This window comes from Saccostrea echinata, unplaced genomic scaffold (genome assembly GCF_033153115.1).
Source record: "Saccostrea echinata isolate AGI-Se365-2 ecotype Australia unplaced genomic scaffold, CSIRO_AGI_Sech_v1 ptg000041l, whole genome shotgun sequence".
Classification (NCBI taxonomy): Eukaryota; Metazoa; Mollusca; class Bivalvia; order Ostreida; family Ostreidae; genus Saccostrea; species Saccostrea echinata.
In genome coordinates, this window is record NW_026889790.1 from 4,404,192 (window position 1) to 4,423,812 (window position 19,621).

The 19,621-nt window shown below is 33.0% G+C and overlaps 1 protein-coding gene across 3 annotated transcripts; it reads left to right on the forward strand.

Annotated features, from left to right (window-relative positions):
* Nucleotides 1–231: 231 nt before the first annotated feature.
* Nucleotides 232–15,710, forward strand: LOC133200804 (syntaxin-7-like). 3 transcript variants are annotated; one of them, XM_061336609.1, is made up of 12 exons: nt 232–480; nt 1,510–1,592; nt 4,442–4,516; nt 5,101–5,170; nt 5,470–5,563; nt 6,620–6,763; nt 7,772–7,824; nt 9,085–9,175; nt 10,048–10,120; nt 12,883–12,965; nt 13,556–13,660; nt 14,782–15,710. In XM_061336609.1, exons 2-11 carry the CDS (start codon nt 1,520–1,522, stop codon nt 13,658–13,660), a joined length of 861 nt encoding a protein of 286 aa, XP_061192593.1. In that variant the 5' UTR covers nt 232–480; nt 1,510–1,519; the 3' UTR covers nt 14,782–15,710. The 3 variants fall into 3 exon arrangements, with proteins under 3 accessions (XP_061192593.1, XP_061192591.1, XP_061192592.1); XM_061336607.1 differs by lacking the exon at nt 12,883–12,965 and adding an exon at nt 12,493–12,575 and having other exon boundaries at nt 238–480; XM_061336608.1 differs by lacking the exon at nt 12,883–12,965 and adding an exon at nt 12,493–12,575 and having other exon boundaries at nt 257–302.
* Nucleotides 15,711–19,621: the final 3,911 nt, after the last annotated feature.

Consider the following 19,621-nt stretch of genomic DNA (forward strand, 5'->3'; position numbering starts at 1 on the left):
CTAGTTAATAAGCCTTGGGGTGCTCGAAATGCTTATTAGGGGCGCTCGTGAATTAATTTTGGGGCGCTCGTGATTTAAATTTGGGGCGCTCATATTTGTACTTGGGCGCCGGTAAAAATGTTTGGGGCGCTCATGCATGGGGCGTTCTGGTTTTGGGGCGCAGTGACTAGCACCCTTCAATACGACGTTCCATGGAACGAGCTAGTTTTTACACATCTTATGATCGATGACGTCACAAATATGGTATTATTGTCCGTGAAGAAGTATCACAAGTGGGTGTGTGTATCCCGAAATCAAGGAAGGTAGATTCCAAAGCATGCAAAACTTTTTTTGTACATTTTATCCATTATTATCATGTTCTATTAAATTAACCAAGTTCTACACGTGAAAATAAATAGTCAAAAGAAACCGATCAATATTCTGAGAGTCAAGAAGGGAGAGCAAGGATTTCCGGAGTTACTCTGTCAGATATAATTTAAGGTAGTATAAGATTTTAAATTTGCAATAATCAGTAATGATTATTTTATACATGTGGTAATTTATAATCATTTGTTATTGAAAAAAAGACGAACGCAGATCACAAATATGTAACAAACCACACATGTTTAGTTGTTTACAAACAGATAAGAACATTTCATTTTGACATCACTGACTGACTGAAAAAGAGTTCTTATTTAGGATTAAACATTTCATATTCTATTCATTTTCGGGTAGACTTTACTTTACCGGTCCCCAGATCCGCAAGATCCGCGCGCTCATTGCACTATGACGTAAGATTTACGTCACTCAACTGATTAGGGTTGGTTTTGCACATTTTTCGACTGGTTAGGATTAGTCTTGCACCCACCTGAAAGATTAGGGTTAGTCCTTGCATAAGTTTTCGACTGATTAGGGTTAGTCTCGCATCCACCCGAGAGATCAGGGTTAGTCTTTCCACATGGGTTAGTCTAGCATGGTCTAGCATCTGCCTGGGAGATATGGGTTAGTCCTCGCATACCATCCGAGAGATTAGGGTTAGTGTCTTGTTCTTTTAGATTAATTAAGAAATTCAGTTGCGTCTGTATTTTTTGCAAGATCTTAATTCAGCTTCAACGACATCTCGTTGGTTTTTTTACATGAAAAAAATGGCTAAGTACAAAAGAAACGGCACTAAGCATGCGCCGCACGCGCTTCGTTCACAGTTATGTTTGTCTCCTAATTCACTGAATAAACAATATTTATTACTTTTTTCAGAGAACGAGGTTAAACGAAGTTTTAAACTAAACTTTTAACTGTAGAATTCGAATTTGGGGTCCAAAGGGCTTAAAACCTCATATTTTTCATTTTTTTCGATCGCTCACGCGATCTCATATATATTGAAGTCGCCTACGGCGACACTATATTTTAGCGCGTTTTTCTGGGGACCGGTAAAGTAAAGTCGTTCCTCATTTTCAACTCCTAATGTGTAACCATTATCATGATCACTATAAAACCATATATCTCCAATATAAGCAAAGTTTGTCATTGTAGACTCTGAAATATGGCCACTTACGGGAAAGGTGAATTTGGAGGATTCTCCTCATATCAGACAAGTGATTCACCGACAGCAACAGGTCAGTCATAGAGTATTTAAAATAAAATATATATATTATTATAACAGTAACTTGATCCGAAGATCCGTATCACGTCAAGTTGACAGGCCTGGATCATCAGATCAAACGAGACGTGAAGTGACAAGTTTGATCTGATGATCCGCGCCTGTAAACGAGATGTGATAGGGCTCTTCGAATCAAGTTACTTTTATAATGCATGATAAATTTATTATATACCCCTTTACAACTAGCAAAATATAATAAAAGGAAATTTTTGTGATCAATTACCTAACTTTTATCCATGAAACAAACCATTTGTCAGGAACTTTTTGATGCGCGAGAATAAAAATGTCATTTATCTGTGTACTATGTCATCAATTTTAGAGAGGAATGATATTGATTCAGAAAACAACCATGTGGTGATCCGAAACATCAGATCACACCGTTACGTGATTGCATAAATTCAACAGTAAAACTGAGTGACAAACAGTTGGGTATATAATAAAACTGTCTTAGGACAAGCCCTCATTATAGTTGGAATTTGTACCATATAGTTGAAATGTAGCAATCGGAACACTGTTTATTTTCATGTATGAGTAGAGAGTTTTTAAATCACAGCTGTGCATTGTAATAAAAACGTATTGAGCATTATTATCGAATAATTCCAATCTTAATTTTATTTATTGATTTCCTGTGTTTTGATTGGATGAGAACAAATTCAAGAAAAAGTTTATACAGAACTACTTTCTTGACCTGGCTTTTATTGTAAAAAAAAAAAAGAAGAAACAAATCGTTACTTCTATTCTGTGTTTTAGCTAAACAATTACAGAAACTTGAAATTAAATAAAAACAAAACTGACGACATGCAGGACTGACAGATGGGAATATTATGTTTATGTCACTGTCAGATCACGAGTGTGAATTTTAAATTTCTGAAGTCATATTCTCAACATTCCTAATAGGCCTACAAAACAAATCAGCTCAGTTCTCGGTAGCGCTGTGACAGGAAAGAGAAACGTACCTTAGACTCTTGCCTTATTGGCATCAAATTCAATTTTCTACACCTATATTCTTTTCCGTCTTTGAACAAACCAGAGCAAATTAAGGTTGTTGTCAGTCTGCTAGTTTCGTTTAGAGCATCTTCGTTATATTGTCAACATGGTCAAGGACGAATTCTTTTGAAGTCTACTTGTATTTACGATATTTGTTGACTTAAACAATATTCGAAGAGTTTTTATAAGTTTATTTTATTAAATGTTTTGACAACTAAAGTTGAACTTTATCGACGTTCATCTCGATTGCAATTCATTTCCACATCACGACATAAAGTATTCCTACGCTGTCAGAAATAACAGATTGTATGGAGACTTCAAAGAGAAATAATTTTAAAACTTCGTAATTGGAATTATAAGAATTAAACATTCTTTTTTTTTTTTTAGAATTTATCGATGTGTAAATTCATGCCTTTGTACTCACAAACTTTACATAAAAGTGCTACTTTTATTCAGTTTGTGAGTACAAAGGTATATGAGTTTACACATCGATAAATTCTGAAAAAAGAACATTTAATCATGTACTAAATGATTTTGTTATACCTTTAAAAATTGTTTCCTACATAAATGTAATACTCCAACATTTCTAATGTTTTACTGAGTGGTCCAAAAAAAAAAAAAACCAAACCAATTTTGGACGCCTCAGTGAGATTTGGGACCAGTAGATGAGATGTTGGAACACTACAACATTTTTTAGTCTACACTTTATTCCCCAGTTTAGGAATGATCAGGTATATCTTATTTGCGATCATCAGTGTTTGACAGTTTCAGGATTGACCATGCAAGTTAAATCTGCAGTACATGTAAACAAAATTTACACTAAAATTTTGTAACATACATCACATACATTGAAGCCAGGGCAGGATATGTTATAATAAAAGTAAATTTTAAAGGTATAACAAAAATTCATTGACTGTGTTTTTGGGCAACACATTGTGGAACCCTCAAATAAAACTGTTTGCCTCTTGCCTAATGGCTTCAGACAAACAGTTTGGTTCTTGGGTCTTACAAAATGCATGTTGTCCTTGAACCCAGTCAATAAATGCATTACAATGCTGGAATTTTTTTAGCAAAAGAGGGTTAAAATTAGTGAATGAAAAAGTTTGCATTGATGAGAATTTCATTATCAGTATAGCAATAGATAAAAACATTTGTCAACAAAAGATGTACAGTGCAAGCACCATATCCTAATCTAAAAACATTTAAACAGACACTCTATGAGTAAACAAAGTATTTCATGCTAAAAGCATACAGAATTAAACATTTTATAGTTATTGCTAAAACGCAATTCTAGAAATTAAGAAGTTTTTTTTAACCTAAATATCAGTATATTTACAATTTTCATATGATTTTTCAAGATTGAGTGCAAATAGAATTACTTATATTACTTCAGAGGAATTATTCTTTAAACATGTAAGATTTGTCATAGTTTTACTTAATTTAATTTACACAGTGTTTTGTTTGACAAGTAATATATTAATGGATTCAGTTTGATAATTTGATGATAAATCTGTATAGAATCCATCAATGACAGCCCTTAATTTTGGAACATTCATGTATGATCACTTTCAAATTAATTAATAAATGTAATAGAATTTTAATGAAGCTGTATTCAACATTGTAAATAAAATGCCTTTCAACTTAAATTTTCACAAACAAAAAATATTGTTTGTTATTCTCATTCTACCAGACACTTTTGAAGTTTAAAGGTTTTAGGTACACAAGTAATTCAGAAATTCACAGGTGTAATGTGTTAAACACAGTATACTTTTACGGAAGAGGTTCTAGGAATTAATTTTATTTGTAAATTGTTTGTAGGAGGGGCAGGGGGAAGTGAATTGTCCAGACTAACCAACACCATCAGTAGTAACATACAAAGAATCACACAGAATGGTAGGTAAATATGTGTAACTGTCGGTAGTAACATACAGAAAATCACACAGAATGGTAGGTAAATACGTGTAACTGTCAGTAGTAACATACAGAGAATCACACAGAATGGTAGGTAAATACGTGTAACTGTCAGTAGTAACTTACAGAGAATCACACAGAATGGTAGGTAAATACGTGTAACTGTCAGTAGTAACTTACAGAGAATCACACAGAATGGTAGATAAAATATGTGTAACTGTCAGTAGTAACTTACAGAGAATCACACAGAATGGTAGATAAAATATGTGTAACTGTCAATAGTAACATACAGAGAATCACACAGTATGGTAGGTAAATATGTGTAACTGTCAGTAGTAACATACAGAGAATCACGCAGAATGGTAGGTAAATATGTGTAACTGTCAGTAGTAACATACAGAGAATCACACAGAATGGTTCATTTAAATAACTGGACTTGAGTGAATAAACTAGTTGCTATTGGATCATTGTACTTTTCAGACAGTCGGGGTATCTGTCCTGTTATTGATACTTATTTTACTTCATTGAGTGAATTTTAAGTCAGAGAAATCTTTATTTTTATTCAGTGGCACAGATACAGAATAATGTATCCAAAATTGGGACACCTCAGGACTCAGAAGAAATCCGTGACAGAGTGTAAGTCAGGAAGTCCTCTCTCAATTTATAAAAAGAGACATTTTTAAAAACAATACATTAAATGTTATACTTAAAATTCTATTCATTAATCTATGAGATTCCTTTTAATAACAGTTGATGAATAAACTACCAGATATTCTTAGCATAACCTCAACCTATCTCTGTTCAGGCTTTAAATGAATTGCTTCGTAAAGACTGAATGAATTTTTTGTGTTAACATGGAAATATAATGATGTCTGTTTGTAAAACTTCTGTAGACAAGAACATTAATTATTGTAGATGTTTGGTTTGTATTACAGACACCAGATTACTCACAATACAAATCAAGTGGCTAAAGATACAAACAAAGATTTAAAGCAGTTAGCTCATCTGACAGTTCCTCCATCAGAACAGGTGAGGGATAAACTTAGAGGTCACAACACAGAAAAACAAACATACACATTTACATTGTACACAGTTCCCCCATCAGAACAGGTGAGAGAGGCAAGGGATAAACTTAGAGGTCACAACACAGACAAACAAACATACACATTTATATTGTACACAGTTCCCCCATCAGAACAGGTGAGGGATAAACTTAGAGGTCACAACACAGACAAACAAACATACACATTTATATTGTACACAGTTCCCCCATCAGAACAGGTGAGAGAGACAAGAGATAAACTTAGAGGTCACAACACAGACAAACAAACATACACATTTATATTGTACACAGTTCCCCCATCAGAACAGGTGAGGGATAAACTTAGAGGTCACAACACAGACAAACAAACATACACATTTACTTTGTACACAGTTCCCCCATCAGAACAGGTGAGGGATAAACTTAGAGGTCACAACACAGACAAACAAACATACACATTTACTTTGTACACAGTTCCCCCATCAGAACAGGTGAGAGAGACAAGAGATAAACTTAGAGAGGTCACAACACAGACAAACAAACATACACATTTATATTGTACACAGTTCCCCCATCAGAACAGGTGAGAGAGACAAGAGATAAACTTAGAGGTCACAACACAGACAAACAAACATACACATTTACATTGCTCAGAACTTTGAGGTCACAACACAAGCAAATATACATACAAATTTACATTGCTCAGAACTTAGAGGTCACAACAAAGACAAACATACATACAAACTTACATTGCTCAGAACTTAGAGGTCACAACACAGACAAACAAAGATTTGAAGCAGTTAGCCCACCTGATAGTTCCCCCATCAGAACAGGTGAGAGAGACAAAGGGATGAACTAAGAGGTCACAACACAGACAAACAAATATGAAAATAAACTTTGCTCAGTTTTCCTGCCTCAGAATATCTGAGGCTTGTATGAGAAAGACAGAGACTAAGCAAGAACTTAGAACTAAGAATTTTTTACATTTACAATGTACTAAACTTTTTATATGCTTGTATCAATGCTGTTTTGTTTATTTATAGAGCAAATGGAGGATGCAACGAGATCGTTTGACAGATGAGTTCAGTACAGCACTAAGAAACTTTCAAACCATTCAGAGGACTGCAGCTGAGAAAGAGAGAGCAAGCGTGGCTCGAGCAAGGGTTCACTCAGGAAACTTCTCAAAGGTAATTAGATACTGATGCTAGCTCACCTGGCTCATGGGCCATAAAACTGAGACAAGCTCACATTTAATCTCAGTCTCACTTTTACAAAAACAAATAATGGTGGAAAAATGAGACTGAGATAAAAAATAAACTCATCTAAGTTTTATAGCACCAGAGCCTAAAAAGGCTTATGTGAGCTTTTCCATTGAGGTCCATTTCTTGCTCATCTGTTTGTCTGTTAACTTATCTCATTTTGGGCTTCTTCTCCTGAAGCATTGGGATGATTCAAACAAATTTAACACAAAGGATCCTTGGGTGAAGGGGATTTAAGTTAATTCAATGAAAGGCCATGCCCTCTTTAAAGGGTAAGTAATCAAGAAAATGCAAAAATATGGAGTGTCTTTATAATTCTTCTCAAGAACCACTGGGTCAGAAAAGATTAAACTTTTGTAAAAGCTTCCTAACATGGTGTAAGTTTAAGTTTGTTCAAATCATGGCCCCGGGGCTAGGATGGGGCCTTAATAGGATTTCAAAATTTTACATGAGTCTCAGAATATATAGGGAAAAAAATCTTTTAATATCTAGTTATAGTTGGTGTTGGGTATCGCGACTGAAAAATCTTATCGTGATATATTGCAATATTAAATTTTGTATTGCAATACATGTATATTACGATATAAAATTGATATTCATTTCTGCTTCATTTTTATCTAATGAGAAAACACAAATGCAAATATAATACGTTTTCAAGTTGAAATTGACATTGCCTGGCTGCGTTGTGTCGGCATATGTGGCTAACTGAACTTGTGCCACAAGAATTTTTAGTTATCTTGTTGCAGTAGTGAGAAACAGCTTTAAAGTAAGTGATTTCATGTAGCAGGTGTTCTCTTCATTTCAAAAGAATTCCACATTGTTTGCCGCCATATTTTACTTGAAAAGGGGCATATAACTCTTTCTCTAGCATTTTATAGTGTATTTATAAACTCTTCTTTTATGTTTAAGAATTATGAAAGTGGTATCTTTTTATAGTCTCCCTTTGAAGATGAAAGTCACAGCAGAGATGAAATGTCAATGACCCCAGGGTAGGTGTTTTATTTAACTATAGTTCCTCAGTCTGGAAGTATTCTTAACAGCGTTTATTTCCTTATATAACTGGTACTGGTAAACAGTACCATTCCCAATGCCAAAAACATTAATTTTTCCCAATTTTAAGGGAAAAAATTCCAATTCAACTGCCAAGGAACAGACTTCGTCTTTTCATATGAAATGTTGTATGAGTTAACTAAATGTTTAACTTCCTCTGAAATGGAAAGAGAGTTCAGTGGTAATATGACGGGACACGTGTTGTTGACATCGTAGTCATGAGAGTGTCTTACATTTTTGACAACTTGAAAGCATGACAACGAGAGAACAAGGGACATTAATATGTAAAACAATGAATACTTGTTGATTATTCTTTAAAGCATGAATTAATAGGTAATAAGGTATTGAATAAACCCAAAATAAATTTCATTTGTTGACATGGCAGAAAATTCCCATTTGTATTTTTCCCAATTGAATCAGTACCGGACCCATTCCCAATGGGTAGAAAAAAATCGCTTGTCTTAAAATAGAATCAAGTCATGACAAGCAGGTTTAAAATTGAAAAAATTAAGTTCAGTGTGTTTAATGGAAACATTGAGATTTCGTAGATGGGTAGCAGAATAGTCCATTTCAATGTTCAAACAATCCTCCAGTTCGTTTATTTTTTACATGTAGATAAAATTGTTTGATTTTTATGGATTTGTGTGTCTTTTCGCTAATGCCTATATTTTGTCTTTAAATAGAGCAATGATTATGTCCAGATATATTTGTACACCTTTTACTTACAGTATTTGATGATAAGATGTTTGATTTTACAGGTTCTCCCAGATATATCTGTACACCTTTTACTTACAGTATTTGATGATAACGTGTTTGATTTTACAGGTTCTCCCAGATATATCTGTACACCTTTTACTTACAGTATTTGATGATAACGTGTTTGATTTTACAGGTTCTCCCAGATATATCTGTACACCTTTTACTTACAGTATTTGATGATAACGTGTTTGATTTTACAGGTTCTCCCAGATATATCTGTACACCTTTTACTTACAGTATTTGATGATTGTTTGATTTTACAGTATTTGATGATTGTTTGATTTTACAGTATTTGATGATTGTTTGATTTTACAGTATTTGATGATTGTTTGATTTTACAGTATTTGATGATTGATTTTACAGATTTGATGATTGTTTGATTTTACAGTATTTGATGATTGTTTGATTTTACAGTATTTGATGATTGTTTGATTTTACAGGTTCTCCCAGACCCGTCAGATTCTACAGATGGAGGAGGATGTTGATCTTGAAATGCTGCGAGAGAGGGAGGACGCCATTAAACAGCTGGAGGTAAGACCTGCAATATCAGCAGTGTACTAACGTATAGACTGTTACAGGTGTAGGATAGATATCCAGGATTTATTTTGATCTGCAGTATGTGACAAATAGAATCAAGAGAGGAAATAAAATGAAAATATAACCAAGTGTTGTATCAAAGCTTTAGACATTTTATTGACTTTCTTACAACTGAAATGATAATGAAGACCTGCCTAGTACTCAAAAATTGTCATAAAGGGTTACTTTTGTATTTAAGAGTAAAAGTGTTTTATACAAATGAAAGAAATTTGATCACAGTTAATTATCTCCAGTATGTATAAAATGTAGTTAATCTTGATGGAAAGGGTAGCACAGATAATTAATTGTTTGTCCTTCACTGCATTGTACTAATTTTTATTATATACATCATTACCCAACTGTTTGTCACTCAGTTTTACTGTTGAATTTACGCAATCACGAGACGATGTGATCCGACGTTCCAGATCACCACACTGTGGTTTTCTGAATCCATATCACCCCTCTCTGAAACTGATGACGTAGTACACAGATAAATGACGTTTTTATTCTCGCGCATCGAAAAGTTCCTTGACAAAATGGTTTGTTTAATGGATAAAAGTTATGTAATTGATCCAAAAAGTTTTTTCTTTTATCATATTTTGCTAGTTGTTAAGGGGTATATAATAAATTTATCATTATAACAGTAACTTGATCCGAAGAGCCGTATCACGTCTCGTTGACAGGCACGGATCATCAGATCAAACTCGACGCTTCACGTCTCGTTTGATCTGATGATCCGCGCCTGTCAACTTGACGTGATACGGCTCTTCGGATCAAGTTACTGTTATAATAATATATATATATATGTTATACCTTGTGTATTGTAGAGTGATATCACAGATGTGAATCAGATCTTTAAAGATTTGGGAATGCTGGTTCATGAACAAGGAGAGATGCTAGGTAAGGCATGACATAGAAAGCCAAATCAAATTAAACAAAGTTTAATATTTACAGTCAAACCTGTATTAAGCAGTCACCTGCGGGAACCATTAAAAGTGACCTTTATAGAGAGGTGACCTTTGAAAAGAGGTTCTTCTTTTTTCAAGAGAAATTCTTTTCCAATTTATGTAAGTTCTGTGTTTTAAAATACATGTACTACATCATGGAATATTAAAGAAAGATGTGTTTTGGAAATCAAAGGTCTCAGTTAGATTTTTATTTTTAGAAATTTAAATTGTCTCAAGATTAAGTTCAAGCTAAATTTGATGACTCCAACAAACTAATAGGGCATTGCATTATCCTCCCTCCAAACAACAACAAAACTTTCTTTCATTATAAGATTACATTATCTTGTTGTGCCATGAATAAAATATAATGTTTTTTTTTTTATCTAAACTGCCTCTAAAAAACAAGTTTAGTTAGTCCTGATAATTATATGTTTAATATAATACATAAAAAGTAGCGTAAAAAACAGACAAGTCATAATATTCTCAGTTTATCAAAGCAGTGCATAATACAAATTGATATCAAATTCACAGGTGTTGTAAGCAATTAAGAGTGACTAATCCTAACGGTCGTCTTACCTAGTTGAAAATCACGATAATCAGGACACATTGTGTATACAAAACAGTTAGGGTTTCTACAAATAATACGTTTCTTATGTGTTAAAAATGGCCTGCCATGCGTTTACACAATTACGCCTATCAGAGTTGGGCATGCCAAATATGAACTAATAATTAGGAAACACCTAATTATTGTATCCATTAATACATAGATAAATAAGGATGCCTTGTTTTTTAATATTACTCCGATTTTTAAATTCTAGATTCCAATTCAATAAGATTAATATTCTCGTAAGTCCGTTTTCCTGATAACCTTGTCAGTCACCAGCACCCTTGTTTTTTAATATTACTCCGATTTTTAAATTCTGGATTCCAATTCAATAAGATTAATATTCTCGTAAGTCCGTTTTCCTGATAACCTTGTCAGTCACTAGCACCCTTGTTTAGTTTTGTTAAAAAAATAAATAAATTATCCAATATTTTGAATGGTTTAAATAAAGCCAATTATTTTTTCCATGATCTTACTACACAAGACCAATTATTTACATTAGGGACAAAAATTGGGAGTCACCTGACTTTAGATCTGGTCACGTGATCGGACAAAATGGCCGCTATATACGAGGTAAAACGGCGATTTTACATGAAATTTGATGACTGCTGACCGCGTTACGCAGGTGACTGCTTAATAGAGTTACATTATATAGGAAAATTCATTGGGAGGAAAAAAAATGACCACATAGGACAAGTGACCATTGGATAAAGGTGACCGCTATGACAAGTTTGGCTGTACTATGAATCCATACAAAACTAGTATTGAGGCTTCTTATTTTAAGAATGCAAAAGGGGTGAAAATAAAATTATAGAGCAAAAAAAAAAGTACTTGTTAGTTGGTATTCTTCAAAAAAAAAAAAAAAAAAAAAAAGAAAAAAAGATCAGTTTCAGATTTTTTATTACAAGTGTTTTATTTGATGTATCTGAAATCCTAATGCAATACAGGAAAAACATGCTTATAGCATGGCCAATTATGATTTGTTACATATGAATTTGTTACATTTAGATAAATTCATGATATGCCTTAAAACAACAGGGAATGAATATAACTTTGCTATAAGAATGGTTTTAATTAATATAAGTCTGTTCACTGTAACTGTATTTTACTTTATGCCTTCGAATGGATTTGTTCTTTGATTGAATGCTGTTAGATTTATAATTGATTAAATGCTGTTAGATTTATGATTGAATAAATGCTGTTAGATTTATGATAGAAAAGAAGTTTAAATGCCATGGCTTTGACATAAATAAAAATCCGAAAGCCCTGCACCTGAGACATAGGTGCCACTGGATGCTTTTTGAGAGATACGTGTACATTTTTCAGGAAAAATTGATACCCATCTTTATTTTTGAATGCCTAAGATCAGTATTTTTTGTAAGCATGCCCAGGTGAATTTGTTTTGAAGAATGTCCATTTTAAATAACTATGAGCTCTTAAAGCATCTCTGAGGACTTGACAAATGCATCTTATTAACAATTCAGTCAGTAATTATTCTGCCAGAGACCATGCTTCATATTTATATAACATTCATCAAAATGAGGTTATCTTGAGTTTAGTCTTGTTTTAATTCTCCCACTGCTTTGATTAGTGTTACTAAAACAATACAGAGAGGCTGATTCTGCTTGTCAGTACCTGCAGCTCAATGAGTTTTGTTTAGGATAGCTCTACTGAGTTTCTGTCTTTCAGTACTTTTAGTACGTTGATTAGTATTGTTACAGATAGTATAGAAGCTAACGTGGAGACCACTGCTACTCATGTGGAGGAAGGGAGAAAACAATTGTCACAGGCCCAGAACTATCAGGTATTAACAACTGAAAGGGGAGCAGGACATGGGAGGGTCTAGGTCAGGTATAGGGTCCCTACTCAACAGGCAAAGGGGGGATATATAGGTACACAGGTAAAGATAGGTGTTGGTACACAAAAAGTCTTGTTTCTAAGACCAGAGATTTTGAAAACACTAGTGTTTCTTTTTTTTCTTCTTTTTTGGTAGGGAAGGGTGGGTCGGTGGGTGGGGGATATCATATGGTCTTGGAATTGAGAGTTTTTGTGGACATACTTTTATTAGAGGACTGAGAGTGCAGAAAGGTTATTATAATGACCTGTTTCAGATTCCATAGAGACGAATGTGGAGAACTCTCACAGTCATGTAGAGAGCGGTCAGAAACAGTTGTTACTGGCCAGCTCTTATCAGGTATCACCATGGTTACATCTGCACGCTCTCATTGATTTAGAAGTCGATTTTTTTTATTTGTAGAATCTTTTTGTTAACTTTGTTTATACTTGTATGTTTTTCTCAGTTATATTCTGTTTCATTTAAAAATATAAGTAACTACAATATTTTTTTGTAAGCAGTCGGTAGAACCTCAGTGTCTTGATTTTGGTTTCAAACAGACACAATTCTCATAACTTCACTTGTAAGGGTTTTGTGGATTCATTTCATATGTTAAACTCTCTTTTTAGATGAATTTCAATTGAATTTTTGGCAAAATTATGACATCAGTTTATTTTATATTACTTTATTTCTACATTACCCAGACTTCCTTAGGCATGTTAAGGGGAAATGAATGGAATGCTAGATATTTGAATTTCCTACTCGTACTTGAATTTCACAGTTATCTTTATTTAAAGCATTATATAATATTTATTTCTATGATATATCTACATACTTTAGTTAAAGATCACTTCAAGCCTTTTAAATTTAAATGAGTTGAAAACTTCAGTTTTTTTACAATCTTCATTTAAATTATTGTGTTTTGAATATTATTTATGTCCTTATTTCAGTCAAAAGCACGCAGAAAAAAATGTATATGTGTTGTCATCCTTGTCGTAGTATTAGCTGTCATCGTAATCATCATCGCTGCAACACTGGGCGCTAAAAATAACTAGGTATGTCATCATTTTCATCATTATTGTTTTCATTCTCAGTTTAATACTTCACAGTAAGTATATTGTATCCTCATCACAACACCAGGTAATGAGAAGTAGGTATGTCATCATTTTCATCATTATTGTTTTCATTCTCAGTTTAATACTTCACAGTATGTATATTGTATCCTCATCACAACACCAGGTAATGAGAAGTAGGTATGTCATCATTTTCATCATTATTGTTTTCATTCTCAGTTTAATACTTTACAGTAAGTATATTGTATCCTCATCACAACACCAGGTAATGAGAAGTAGGTATGTCATCATTTTCATCATCGCCTGCATCATAATTACAAAACAAAGTAATCACGATGTATCATTATCTTCTTCATTTTCTTCCTGCTGCAGTGCATGGCAGCAAAGTGTGGTGTATGATTTTTTTTCACATTTTGTAATTTAAGCAAGAACAAAAGCATTAACAGTTGTCTTATTTCTCTGAAAAAACAACAAGTACAATTTATTACAGTTTTATATTTTCTTCTTCAATGCAAGTATGGAAGAAAACATTTATCTTCCTCCCCACCTGAATTCTTTCAGTACAAAACAATAAAAACAACAAGGTCATTCATCTTTATCTTAACTTTCATCCTCTCTGTGAAGGTAGGAAATTTTCACCATTGTCATTGCAACAGTGGGCTGTAAGAACTTGTCATTAAGGGATTTTCATTAGCCTTTCCCTGATTTTCATCTTTCAAGATCATCCAACAATTTTATTTGACAGCTTTTTTCTAGAGAATGGAATGCATGCAAATATTTATCTTATAAAAAATGTGAAAAAAATATGATTTAAAGATTCTAAGGATTATGCTAAAGAAAAGTGAATTTGACTTTTTCTACAGGCAATTTGTAAATTGGACATTAAAATTCTCCATTAAAGCTATTTCTAAATATGTGTATTACAAAAAGGTTTTCTCCATTTGATTTTCAAAAGAAGGCTGTTCATTTTATAAAAGCAAGGTTTTTTCACAGGCTTAAAAATTTAACAGAACTGAAAGATCTTTCAGTTAAATCACATTATATTATGTAATATCTTAGTACAATACTCTAAAAAATATTAAAAAAAAATTTTTTGTTTGTAGAAGAAATCTCGCAGGAAAACTCTGTATATCCTGGTTGTCGTGGCGATTATCATCATCGCTGTGTCGCTGATCATCTACGCCATTGCCAGCTAGTCTGTTACCATGGTATCAGTGAAATGGCATTCAGTAATGGCTAACTTGTACCAAGCTTGTCACATAGTTATGCATTTCAATATGTCTACATTGATGGATATATTTACAACTTTTGTTTTTTTATTATTAAACATACTTTTGTTCTCTGCTTAATAGGTCAAATTATTAGATATAGCAAGGAAAGATTTTTAAAATAAATGAATTCGATATTCCTTGTGTTTTGATAAGAGAAGGTGGTAGATCATATGTCTACATGTATAAACATTCCTGTAAATGAATGTTAGAGGAGAAACCTGTATAATGTAAAATGACTGAAAAGAGTGGGGTGTTGTGTTAGGTTTAACATGTAGTTGGCAGTATTTTCGCCCCGAGAGAGAGAGAGAGAGAGAGAGAGAGAGAGAGAGAGAGATTCTCTTCATTTAATCATATCAGTGAAAACTAAGATTTATCATTCATGATATCTTGTTTATTTATGAACTATTATCCAATTAATCCTGATGTAAACAGAAATATCTTATACATGCCCAGTATGTGACAGAAGTCATTATAACTGATAGGCTCTGGTATTTCTTTTGTCTATGTACTTCTGCTGTTTAAGTTAATTATTACCAATTAAGTAATAGCATCTTTCTGTGAAAGGTAACAACTTAGCACAGTGATTTCAGTTAGAAATTATATGATGAGTGATTGTTTTATGAATTAGTAGGATATATTTATTTTTGTTGAGTTTTGAACCAGGTGAGTGTTACAGCCTCTGAGCCCCTGCCTGTTATATTTCTGTTATCATTGTGTATGTTGTCTTATAGATCACAAATAAAGTAAAGTAAAACACAGGATTCACCGTATTCTGAGTTTCACTCATATCGAAGTTTCGGAAAGCTAAAACTATATATAGCCTAGGCTAAGCCCTCTACATCAGTATGCAATAGGTTCATATGCTCTATTCTGCAGAGGGATCACCAAAATGCCTATAACATCAGATATGTAAAAATCATATTCCATTTGTGAATTTAGTATTTAGAGTAAAGTTATCTTTATTGAAATTTTATGAAATTATGATAATATTTTTTTGAGAAAAATTTTCTCGGAAAAAATTATTCTGTTATTAAAAAATAATATGGTATTCGTGGGGTTTGAACCCTAGCAATAAAAATACTGAGTAACATTTTCCTTTAAGACTAACGAGCTAACAACTATGCTACACAGCTCCTAATGAATAGTGGGATTAAATCATGTTTGTGATACGACCCTTGACTAAATGGACTTAAATAAATGTATCTTTATCGACCCAGTCCCACCCACCGTGAGCCCTCCTATTGAATAAGATAAACGGAGTATACCGTAATCAAAAATAGTACCAAAAAAAAAAAAGAAACTGATCATCTTTAAAATTCTTGGAAATAATGTTAAGCTTGTCTTAACGAATCAATATCCGTCCGAACGAATAACTACCAAAAAATAGAGAAGTAGTTTTTCGTAAGAAATATTGAAACTAGCAAAACACTGAATCCAACACGTAGATAATTAATTTCTATTAGCATAACTAATTTGTCAAAATATTTTTTTTTCAAAGGAATATATATTTCTTCCAAATGAACGTCTTATACGTATATGAAGAAATATGTTAGTCGTCCAAACGAAGAACTAATTTGTTAAAACTTAGAACCAATTCATTCAAATGAGGGACTTTTTTTTTTAAATAAGTGAATTTCTTTAATGATAATGGTAATAACAATGATAAATAAAAACAAACGCAGAAGAACAAGAAGTAAACAAACCTCGTTCGAAAATCGAATTCTCTACCTGAAGACAAAGAAAGGAAACGAACGCCAAAACCAAACCATCCTTGACGTGTTTTTAGTTCTGTACATTGGACGGCTACAATATTAAGACATATCCAATTCCCAAAGCAATTTTAATTTGAAATTAGTGTGATTATTGATAACGACAATAAACAATATTATCTAAATACAAATTAGACAACATTTCAATGTTACAATTAAATGAAACAAATTCTATTCACTCACCAACACAAGTGCCTAAATCAGATAGATCTACCTTTATTATTCTCTTTGGTCTGTCTTTCTCGAAGAGAAATTTAAAGTAAATCTAGCCTTTATAGCTAATTACGTTTAGGACAAAAGTGCATCCTGTTAAAATACATGAAGGATTAGTATGGTATGTACATGTATTTGTTATTTGTGAGTAATCCATTAGATTTAGGACCTTTCTATCAAATTACGCAATTGTTAAACTTATCCAGGTTTTCTCCTATAATATTATACTTTCTTGTAAATTAGTTGAATCTGATTCGCCGAGAAACATTTGTTAAAAAACAATATTATTCTTTCATGTAAATTAGTTGAATCTGTCGAGAAACATTCGTTAAAAACACTACTACCCGCTGAATAATGAAGCCACGCCCTGGAGCGTAGCAACAGTCAACATTGCTTGGCGACGGGTGATTTTCCAAAAAAAAAAAAAAAAAAAAATTGACTGTGCAGAATCTATGTTCGCAAGGTTCACTTTAATATGTATTTGTATAAATATTCAGTATAATATAATAAATATTGCATAGTTAAGTATAATGAAAAAGTGAAAATAACATAACAGTGATCGAGCTCATAAAAATCTATAATCAATACAAATTTGTGAGCAGGGCATTAAACACGGACCCCTGGAAATTCCAATGGTGGGATCAGGTACCTATGAGGAGTAAGCATTCCCTGTTGACAGGTCACACCCGCTGTGAGGCCTTTGTATAGATCAGGTAGACGGAACATTCCTGACTATAGCTCGGCTGCGCCTTGGTTGACAATGATTTTATTGGGGTAAAAAATTTCAATGTTACACTCGAAAATGTCCATTATTTATATAACAATCCCTCCTCGTCGCTGGAACACTTATGGCAGATGTACATTTGGTATTTCATTAGACTTGCTTATATATTCAGCAGTTAAAAACTGTAGATCTTAAATCAACCAAAAACAGATTTTGAAACATTTTCAGAAAACATAATTCATCAGCATCTTAAGTTAGGTCTTTGTAGTTTTTCGAGCACTTTCAGGAACCTTGCTAACGATTCAACATCTAAGTATATTTCTATCGTTAATTATATTGATTCTGATAGTCCAAAAGTGAAACTTCTGCGAGTGAACTTTTGGACATCGAAATCATTACAAAAGAAATTTAATCATATGCATATGTACGCAAATTGAAACAAATAAAAGCGTAGGAAACAGCTAGTCAAAGAATATTTTTCAGCGACATAATTTCCCTATTCAAACGTTTAAATTCACAACAAAAGGGAAATAAAGATCACGATCCTAGGGGTTTCAGTATCACAAGCAGTTTCGGAAAATTTCCCATGTCCATTTTGCAACGAATGGATAATGATATGGGACTTAAATATAAATATTCTTTAGATGTCAGGCTGGTCACGCAACATACAGAAGCGATATTTGCGCTTCAAAATTTATTATCACAAAAGAAAAATAACATTACAAAAAATGCGATTGGTACAATTAACAGAGAAAAAAATATGATATAAATTTATACAATTTTCAGTGATACTAGAAAACTTATTTTTTGTGTTTTGTGTCCTTAAATTCTAAACCGACAGAATTCTAAAAGGGCTAATTGATACACCTATACATGTTTATCAAAAGAACAGACATTTTTCTTTTATTCTCAATTCGTCATTGACCTATCCTACGAACCTTTAACTGACAAATGTGTCGGATATACAGGGATGTCAAAAATGAATCACAGGAGAGAAAAACTATAGGAAAGAATTTATGCCTTCACGGTTTAATGTTATTTGTACTTTTATAAAACAATCATTTTAATATAATAACAAATATTGCATGAAGTTGAAGATAACATTGAAAATTTTTTCTCCCCTCGAAAACCATATGCATTCTTAACCTCGGTTTGACAAAGGTTATCTTTGGGTGAAAATTTAACCCAAATGTTATCCTCAGCAACATGAAGCATTATAAAATTTCGACGTTTTATCAATTAACAATAGCTATTTATTCATTTGGTGACTCGATATATCCCAGTGAACTCAAATTAAAAGTTTCATATTTAGTTGCCATACTGACTATAGGAATTTATGGCCAACTAAAATTTAAAGTATACGACAAACAAATTTATTCAAATTTTTGTTTAAACTCAGCTGCGCATTTGGCAAATTCTATGGTTGATATAATGACCTTGTTTTCAAATACATGTTTTTGAATGAAGGTGGCAGAGGAGTATACTGATTCAGTATAGTGACACCACTACTAAGCCAACATTTTGAACGAACAGTTTACTTCAGTATTCACGCAAGAGGACAACTCCAACTTACCTGAGAAATCCACGAGTCCTTACTCACCTGTCCCAGGCCGGTGTCCTGAAGCTCTTACACAACATCAACCCATACAAGGCAACTGGTCCAGACATCCCAGGGAAATTCCTGAAAGAACTAGCAAATGAAATTTCACCTATACTCACCACCATATTCAATGTTTCAATACAGCAAGGAAAGATACCTGATCAGTGGAAAGAGGCACTTATAACACCATTATTTAAGAAAGGAGACAGAGGAAAGGCTTCTAATTATAGACCAGTCTCTCTAACATCTATCTGTTGCAAATTAATGGAACATATATTACACAGCAATATCATCACACATCTTGAGGCAAATGGAATATTATCGGATTACCAACATGGGTTTCGTAAACAAAGATCTTGTGAATCC